At 38.7% G+C, this 10210-nt stretch overlaps 1 protein-coding gene across 1 annotated transcript; it reads right to left on the minus strand.

Annotated features, from left to right (window-relative positions):
- Nucleotides 1-1496: 1496 nt before the first annotated feature.
- cryba2b (crystallin, beta A2b) lies at nt 1497-4661 on the minus strand. Its single transcript, XM_067516666.1, has 5 exons — nt 4566-4661; nt 3662-3849; nt 2587-2728; nt 2252-2394; nt 1497-1876 (listed from the first exon to the last, which is right to left on the minus strand). The coding sequence occupies exons 2-5, from the start codon at nt 3817-3819 to the stop codon at nt 1729-1731; spliced, it is 591 nt and encodes a 196-aa protein (XP_067372767.1). The 5' UTR covers nt 3820-3849; nt 4566-4661; the 3' UTR covers nt 1497-1728.
- Nucleotides 4662-10210: the final 5549 nt, after the last annotated feature.

Below are 10210 nucleotides of genomic sequence, written 5' to 3' on the forward strand. Positions count from 1 at the left end.
GTGTAACACGGAATCCCACGTCCTGGACCAACAGGAGGAGTGTGTGCAGAGGTAAACACACTCCAGGATCCCGGCGTGTGACTAAGATAAACATGATAGTGTCACATTAGATAAACAAACAAATGCTAAGCTACCAGACTTTTCATAGCAAGTCTTGGGTTATGTGAAATCATCAGCATACATTTTATTTCAGAAATTACAGAAATGCTTTTCAAATGGATTTCAAACGCATATTCTTTAAAATACAGAAAATATCAACATATAATGAGGGAATAAATAAGATAATATAATTTTCATGTCATCACTGCATCACCATGAGTCAGTATTTAAAGTGAAAAAGTAAATTTGGGGATTTGAATTTTTTCAGGTAAATGAAGGCTCAAGTATTTCACTGTGGGTTCAAACAAAATGTAACTACATGTTTTAAAAAAAGGACAATGGGAATATCTGACAAATGCATTGTCAAAAAGGGAAAACAGCCCTGTGTTTAATAGGAAGTTAACGTTTTCAACATACTGTAGGCTCACACGGTTCCCACAGTCAGTGACAAGCAGTAGCATAGCATTGGGTCATCATATACTGTATAAGTCAGTGGCTTTATTTGTCCACCTTGGACACGGCTTATGTTTGTTTGTTTGTTTGTTTGTTTGTTTGTTTGTTTTGTTTTGTTTGTTTTGTTTGTTTGAAAAGTGTCTAAGATCACTAAAGACCATTATTCTAACAGTTCAGGACCTTGGACAGGGCACGTGCATCTACATTTCATCAATAACTAACAACATTACATAGATGACAAGTTGTCTCTCAGAGGACCTCTGCTGGCCTCTTTTGAAGTGTTCAAAGAGCAATGAAGCGATTTAAATAAGGTCGGCTGGATGTGTGCTGACACCATGGAGCAGCTCAAGTGCCTGGAGTCCTTTCAGTCTATCGAGGTATTTATTTCCTGACTGTGTTTTTGAATGTTTTTGACAACTTTGCTACGGTTAAGCCAAGAAAGAGCAACTTTCTGAATGAATAAATGATTTATAGTTTCACTCAGATATATTGATTATGTATCTCTTGAGTATTTGACTGTCAGTAAGCTACAGCACATAGTTTCAAAACAGCACCGGCAACCTATTTTAAGCTCGTTTGGTTAAAACTTCACTTTATAAGCTGTAACGGCTGAAGAACAAATAATAGAATAAATAATAGAAGCAAATGTGATCTCATGCTCTTATTTATTGCAAATTAGATACAGTCTGAGAAGAAAAGCCTAACAGATTTTGATCGTCCCATCTACGTTCTCTAGAAAGCTACATAATGTCTGTTATTTAAATAGGGACAAGCTAGAACACAGAGCTAAATGAGCATGTGGGCTCTGCCATGTTTGTGCCCCTGTAGTTTGACTTACAGGCACAAATTGGCTGACATATTTATATAACCAATTTTTAATGTATTTTAATTAGTTTAAGTTGATAAAATTCCTTGTAAGAAAAAAAAAATACTGACAAACAGTGTCTAGTTTTGAAGAAAAGCCTTTATTTCCTATTTCACAAACATGCTGTAGCATGGTAGAAGAAGTAGATACTCAGATATCCATACACGCAGAGCCACAGAGTGATAGAAAGAAGTTGTCCATCTACTGTTCTGTGACAGTGGTCTGTCCAGGGTTCAAGTTGAAGAAGGGGTTCAGGGAGGGGTTGCTTTATCTGTTTTTTTCAGGTTGGGTCAGGCAGGCAGAATGAAGACTTAGTGCTGGATCCTACGAATGGACTGCACCTGGTTGGTGTGAGCCTGGGTGCTGTACTCGTTGTAGTTTCTGTACTCGCCTTGGTGTCTGTCTCTCTCCAGGATGTACTGGTAGCCACGGTAACCAGGGAACTGGTAGGCCACCCAGCTGCAGAAAGAGAGAGAGAGACAGAGAGGACGTAAGTCGAGGCCAGTGTGTGTTGTGTCATAACAACTGGAATTCAAGGTGAAATTTTAAGGCCACTCACAAGTGTGTGAAGAAGACAATTTTAGTGTGTGGTTGGTTGTGATGGGTGAGTGCGTCTTAGCAGATGTTATAGATTTGCAGCTGTCAGATATGTATTTATCATCTTCACATTAAACAGAATCAGATCAGACTGGCCTGTGTCAGAATGATTATTTGCCTTGAATGATTATTTACTGCCCAACTTTATTTTACGGCAAAAGCTTTGTAAACAATTTTAAATAGTGTATTTGGATTAAAATAATCCCCATAAACAAAACCGCAAGGCATGTAACTTACGCTCCCGAGTTGATTTTGATGGAGGGCACTTCCTTGCTGCACCAACCCATGGCCTGTAGAGAGGGGTAGTCATCACACACCTCAAACTTACGGCCCTGGAAGTCCTCACACTCGTACAGGGTCACTTTGCTGTCACTGTGGTTCTGCAGAGAAAGAGGAAAAGAGGGAAAGGTGTCATAGTCACGTGTGCTGCTACAGCCAAGAAAAGTGGTGACTGATAAAGATTTAGATTTGATTAGACGGAGAACTGGGGAGATTGCAAAGTACATTTCAACACGGTAAATCATGCTTAGAAGTCGATAGAGGCTGGGTTGAGTATAAAATACTAAACTTACAGCACACTTGATGGGTCTAAAGGAAAGCAGGTGCTCGGTTCTGTAGCTGCTGTTTCCACTCCAGGCCTCATAGCGAGGGTAGTCACCCTTCTCCAGGATAAACTGTTGCCCCTGGAACTCTGGGTACTCATAGCCCACCCAGCTGGAGGACAAAAAGCAGGATAGAAATGTGAGAATAATTAGGAAAGGAAAGAAAAGTAAAATCCCGAGTATATACTCAACAAATTAACTACAAAGTTGTTTTACTGCAACAGGACTAAAACTGTCATTTTCAATAAACAATAGAGCCCAACGCCCACAGAATGGCCTCGAGGGAAAGAGCATGCAGCTTCTTTTGTTACCGAGAGCACAAAGCAAACATTAAATACTGCTGCTCCGGACTACATCGGCACCGCCACCACCATCCCTGTGGCTGCTGCCGCTGCACCCAGGGCTTTTTATCTGATCACCAGTCAGTCAGCCACCCATTCTGGCTCACAGCCGGCAGCTGCACACAGCCAACTCATATCACATCAAGGTCACACATGGATGCATGCACCCACACAATCGCTACGTGTCAACTAGCAATGTAATAAGAGCGTAGGCTGCAAGTTACGTTTTTCTTTTTTCTTTTTTTGTTTGTTATTTTGTCTTTTCTGTCAATGATTGCAGTTGGTGTTTGAGGCTTGCATGCTCCAATTTAGATTTTTTCAAGCAGATAAAATTAGAATTAGAAGTAAACAATGTGGCCTTAATTCGATAAGAATATCATACTGTAAAAGCTAAACATGATCTCGATGTAACTCGTAAACTAATATTCATTTTACTAATAGTGTTTATGTTGTTTAGTTGGTCTTAATGACAACATTTAGTCATTTTTATGGGCTATAAAATAACTAGTCCTACAGATATCAGATCCTAAACATAGTTCAAGAAAAACAATGTTATACTGAAAAAGAAACGTGAGAAAAATACAGATTTTGATCCACACAGGGGATGAAAAAAAGGATCCAAAAAATATATGAGTGGATGGGTTGAGATCAAAAGCTTAAAAGTGAACATGTGATCCAAAGGAGAACCAGTAATGTCGACTTACGGTCCATTCTCAACCTTGATGGAGCGGATCTTGTTGAAGCCCCTCTCCATGATGTTCTGACACTCCAGCAGGAACTCACAGCGCTTTCCCTGGAAGTTCTCCTCCTCCCAGACCGTGATCTTGAACTGGCCCATCTGCTCCATCTGTTGAGTGTTCATGGCTGCTGCTTCTCCTTTTGGAGTAACTGTCTGAAGAATATAGTGTTTTAAAACATTTTATTGTTAAATGGGTTACAAATCATTTTAACAACATTGTTGTTAAAATGATCAACACTGTAAAATAATATTAAAAAAACAGGTTTAGGAGAGCAAACTGCCAAATGTTGATTAAGCCAATGTTGATGTTTATCTAAATTACCTTACAACTGGAATATTTAATATTTTGTCCTGAATAATAAAGACTCTTTATTAAGATAAAACACAGTGTGCTACACTACTGCCTTTCTGTTAAGATCACATTGTTTTACTTTTACTCTGAAAAGAAATATCTCTTCAGGTTTCTTTCTAAAGCCGTCACTGGAGGTGAAATATTCCACTCATTCATCATTTTTCAATTTCACCACAGAGCAGATTTGTCTCGGTTTCAGTTGGTTTCAGATAACAATGCCATCTGAAGCCTCCTATTTTTAGAATATTTCATTTCTTTCATTTCAAGAATTTCTTTCTCAATTAAAAATAGAGGACACAGCAACAAAGCAAACCAAATAATCTAAGAGCAGAAGCATGAGGTGGTTTCTATGTTCTTACTCTTAGCAAACCAAGCATTAAAATGCACTCAAAGCAGTCAATCTATAAAAGACACAGTTCTGAGCAGCATCTTGGTAGCTGTTGGGCTCCACCCCAGTACAGAGAGATGTCGCCTGATTGCAGTTTCTTATTCTGAAGCAGTGTGATGATATACTTACAGACAGTACTGAGGTGGGACAGATCCAGTATAATCAATGTCGGGGAAGAGACCCCCGCCTGTGTTTTTATAGGGCCGAGCCCCCTGAACCTGCTCCACTCCATTTGCCCAGCAGCCTTGCACACTCAGCAGATGAGCGGGCCCACTGAAAGGCAGGCTTTAGCCTCGCGCTTTGTGGAGGCTCCAGAGCACCATTGTCCTCAGAGCCCCAAACTGACTTAGTCATCAATATGGCAGCCATGGTCTGTAGCAACCTGACCTAGGACTATACAATAGTAACGCACTGACACAACAGTTTGATTGGTGTTGCAGGATAATAGACACATTCTGGGAGCTGATCCGCTCTCTCTCCTCCTCTCTCTCTCTCTTTGCTCTATGTAAAGTGGATCCTGGCTGTGAGTGGGAAAAGGGCCCAAGGTATCCCCCAGAGTCAGTAACGTGACATGTGGCAATTTCATCTAAAGGATATTCCTGTCTTTGATGTCAGCTGGATTCGGTGCTACAAAGCTACATAGCAGTTTCTGACCAGAACCAATTCAGAAGGCCCTTTCCACAGCCGTCTCCGGTTTTGATAGATACAGTTATCGATACAGCCTCATATACAACTAGGTGTGAGTATGTCTCAGTATATGCTCCAAAGAAGGACATCAGCATGCTCAACCTCAGTACACTTCCACATACAGCAGTGCTCTGGTATTATATTATTTTATTATACAAAAATGTAAAGCCACAGTATTTTCTTGTACAGTAGGCTTTTAGCAAGAATAGTCATAGTATTTAGACAAAAGGACAGATACATGTGGTGTCTTGGAGCACATTTTTATTATGGCAATTCCACACACTACAGACTGGTCACGCTTACCTGTGATTTTTTTTCTACTTTGAAAAACATCAATTTCAATTATTTGTACTTATTAATGTAGTAATTTATTTATTGCTTAATTCTTATTAACATATATAGCTGTTTCTCAACTAAGGATTTACAGATATTTACAACCTTTTGAGCTTTAAAAAACAAAGATTTGCATTAGTTACATTTTAGTAAACACACATCATGAATGAACCCATTCGTATTGTAATGGACATACGTTTTTGTGTGTTTACTTCATTTGTATTATTAGTCTGTGTGTCATGTGAAGCGAATACTACAATATTACAAATTTAAATTACAATAAATATATGTTGTTGAGCAAGCACTGAAAAAACATTATGTCTATAGCTGACAGAACACCGGACACAAAGTTTTAGTTTTTTATCTCAAGTATGTTTTAAGGTCAGGTTTTAATGCCAGACCTATGTTGCTGTTTCCTTCTGTTTTCTTATTTCTTCTTGCATGATTTGTGATTCAATATACTGTAGTATGAAGATTGTGTCATCCACTTTCCTTCATCATTGCTGACATCTAGCGGCAGAAGCATTTATTACAGACACTTGTAACACTTGTCTGCTCTATTTACTACATAAACACAAAAGTGAATTAACATTCAATCGACTGGTTGCTTTGACTTGACAAAAATCGGGGTCTGAGATGGTATTTGGATGAAAGTATCTAATTCCAGAAAGACCTTCAGCAGTGACAACGACAACAACAATCCAGCTTTTGGTGCACCAGATTTTAGATTATTAAGTTATTATCTTTCTTTTCTTACCACATATCAAGTAAAAAGAACTCAGCTAGTTTGGTTATTACTGTGTGTGTGATGTATGAGGTGTGTGAGTGTGTGTGTTCCACCTCTGGGCATGCATGAGCTGTTTACTTGTATGAACAGCTTTCTCATTGTGTCCTGTTAACCCATTCATTGTCTCTCTACATATGTGTCTGTCACCCTGCTTTCCCCCAGAGCAGGTGATGGGCAGGTGAAAGGAAGAGCGTATATAGACACAGATGTTGTGAGTTTGTGTGTGTTACTCATGTTGCGGGTACATAACCAATCTGTTCTAACAGTCACACAGTGAGAACCCACTTTCCTTTGGAGGACGAAAAGCAACCTTAAAGTAAATCATTAAAATTGAGGGTGGAAATTGGTTTTAAGTTAGGGTAGTGCTTTTGGTAAAGGTTAGACGAGTGGTGATTATGGCGAGAGTGTGTAGGTCTCCATAAAATGTATGTAAACTCAGTGTCTTGTTGACATATTTCATTCCCTGGGCCCATAACCCTCACCATAACAACTAAATGTCGACTCCTAACGCTGACCTCAAAACCAAGTCTTAAAACCTCTTTCAACGCACCTTTTTAACTATCCTTTTAACTTGTTGGGACCACTAAAGTGTCCTCCTTTTGCCAAAAGGTCTTAACTACATTAATGCACACACACACACACACACACACACACACACACACACACACACACACACACACACCACACACAAATTTGACTCATTTCCCTGTTAAATCCAGCTCAGGGGATTTGCATCCATCAAGGATAGTGAGATCCAGCACAAAGGTACAACAGTTCTACTTTGAATCCTTATCTGGCTGTATAAAAAAATCCATTCCATGTCTTCTCACTGTTCATATGACTCATCTAGTAACTTGTTTTTTTATATATCAGTTTTTCTTTATTACTACAGAAAGCATGGCTGCCAGTTTCTTTAGTTTCTTTAAAGACTAAAGCCAACAGTTCATTATTGATTCATTATGCACTACTGTTTTGTAAACAGACAGGCCCCACCTCGATTTGTCATTTAATTTCTCCTGCTCTCAGACTGGTGTATGTCTGGTGCAGGTCAAAAGTTCAACTCTACATTTAAGTCAGGCAGTTTAATGCAAAGCACAGGAATACAGCTATAATCAGATTATTGTGCTGCATGATAGTGTAACGGCCCAGAACATTAGATCATTTCATAAGGCCAGTTTCATACTAAATCATCCCTGAAGCTTTTTCATCTTGTTACTTAAGTCAATTTGTGAACATAACAATAATTACGTTGTTTAGTTTAGTTTAGTTTAGTTTAGTTTAGTTTAGTTTAGTTTAGTTTAGTTTAGTTTAGTTTAGTTTAGTTTAGTTTAGTTTAGTTTAGGTTTTTAGTTTTGTTTTGTTTTTTCCTTTGTATGGACTGAGCTGTAGTAGTTGGACATTCTGTTGGAAAACGATTTTGTTATGTTTTTACGTTTATGCACAGTTTATAAAAACTTATTTGAAAAAAAAAAACGGAACTCATCCTTATCTCTTAATGCAAAAAGTAATCATATTATATCTTCATATTTTGTATTTCGTTAGCTGCAGTGCAGGAAGTGTGCTAATTCTACTGAGAGACATCTTGTTTTCTGGGTCAGTGTGAGTCTGAACTATTTGAATAGTCAGTGAATGCACCTGGTCACACACACACAAGTGTGTTTGCATGTGAGCATACACACACACACAGACACACACACACACACACAGGACATACACACAGATTGCACTGAATAAATGCCCTTCTTCAGGTGGAAGGTTACCATGGCAACTAATCCAGGTAAGGATGATGTGAGCAGGACATCTGCTCGTACCACCTCCACTTGTCCCTGCTGATCTTTGCACTGACACCCAAGCAGCTGGATTTACAAGCAGGAAACAAAGAGAGAGAAAATGTAGATTCTGAGGTTTTCTGGGCTAGCATCTTTCACTTATCAGTATTAAATTGCAATGACAGGCAGACACAAACTGCAGGTGAGAGCCAGGTACAAAAACATTTCACCTTTGAAGAGTAAAAGTCAAAATCATAGATCATTTTTACTGTTTTCTTTCACTTCTCTAGACAGTCTTTACTGACACATAATGCTCAAGTTGTTTCTCTAATTGATAATGCTCTGAATCATAAGAAATGAGCCAAGAGGTTTTTGTGAGTGCTACAAAATATACCCCCTAATGAACAGAATGACCTTTTCTGAGCTCATAAATTACATCATCACAGCGACACCATTGCCATAGCGCCACCAACTACCATTACAGAAAGCAAAGTAGCCAACCAGGAGATGGAATAAGCCTCAAGCATTTGCATGACTCTTCATTATCAGTAACTGTCAAAGGAAACAGCACACAGCCTAAAGGCAGCACAGACACACACATACACACACACACACACACACACCCTCTGGGAAGCATTTGATGCACCGATTATAGAAGCAAACAGTTTGGTGGACACTACAAATGTAATCATGTTTCTGCTCTACAGATGTGTACTGCTACAGTGGTCTAAATGGAGCTGATAGAATACACCCCTGCTGTCCAGAGTTCATAGGGTCACAGCTGGGGCAGCAGGAGTAATGGGAAACGTCAGGTGCAGGGGTTCCCTAGTGAACTCAACTCACTTATTTGTATGTGGCTTAAAATTATAATAATTCATTGTATTAGAGGAATTCTTACAGATAAAAAACCCAGTGTCACTGTACACTTTATTTGGATTAAAAAATCTTCACATTTGGCCGAACAATTCTGAGAAAATGATGCTTGCAATGGTGAGTTTTCAGGAAAGAAATATCAAATTCAGGTAAGCAATACTCATTTTGGTAAGCAAAAAAGGCTACAGTGTTTAAGGCTAAAGGTATAAATTAAAAACAAAACAATCTAGGAACCATATTTCCTCACATTACATAATTCAGACTCAGATGTAAAGAAGGTGGCTAAGCTGCTAGGCTCACTTCTAACCAAATCATTCAACAACTAATGCTGCTCCTGGGGCTGGTAGGAAGGGTGTAGCAGCAGCAGGACCAGTTGGGACAGTCAGTTTAAATCGGAGCAAGGTAACCAGGATACTGAGGAGTGTGAGCTTTCTCTTCTTATGGCTTTAAATAAATATTGACTTGAGCTTCAAGCAGAGGCAAATAGGCTCTCAGGTAAAGAATAGCATGTATGACTGGCTCCATTATAATGTCTCCTTTAAGGTGATGAAATCTAAAAGAAAGATGTGTACACTAAATTTCAGCTAGTTCATTAGCAATCCTACTGGGGAAGGTGCTATATGCTGCGGAAAATATTCAGTATTTAAGTTTTAATCCAAGGCACAAAGACCCAAACACCATAAACAATGATTCTAAATATTTTTTTAATTATATAACATTAGGTGTTTTGATGTTCAGCCCAAGTGATCCAAACATAGAAAATTAGGCCTGGTTGGCTCCTGTGTGTGCATCTGATAGTGTATAAGGCAGCATTTAAAAGAAAGTAGCCCAAACAGTCTGTGATGGACATTTAGTTTCTGTTCAATGGATAAAGAAGAAGACAATTAAGTAATTAAGTGATGCATTTAGGGCACAGCTTAAACTCTACTTGTAGATAAACAAAACTAGAAAAAAAGAAAATCAAAACTAAAATCAGCTTGAGATTTTAACCCCTACCCCCCCAAAAAATGATTATGGTTGAATCGTATGCTTGAAATGGAATCATCAGTTTATTGTCAAACCACACACTACATAAGACAATTCAGCAAACATTTAAATCGTACACCAAAACACTAAGAGGTATACATCCTCTTTGACATAAGAAACAACAGAAAATGAATGATAAATGGAAGATGGTTGAATGAGACATCTAAAATGACAGATGGCCCATATCAGATGTCTGCTCTGTGTGTGCTTAATGTTTAGTTAATGATTAACATATCCTCCCATTAAGCCCATCTCTGTTTCCTAGTGCTTGCCTGCAGCCTCCGTTCATGACGTAGGAG

This window comes from Channa argus, chromosome 9 (assembly GCF_033026475.1).
Source record: "Channa argus isolate prfri chromosome 9, Channa argus male v1.0, whole genome shotgun sequence".
Taxonomy (NCBI): Eukaryota; Metazoa; Chordata; class Actinopteri; order Anabantiformes; family Channidae; genus Channa; species Channa argus.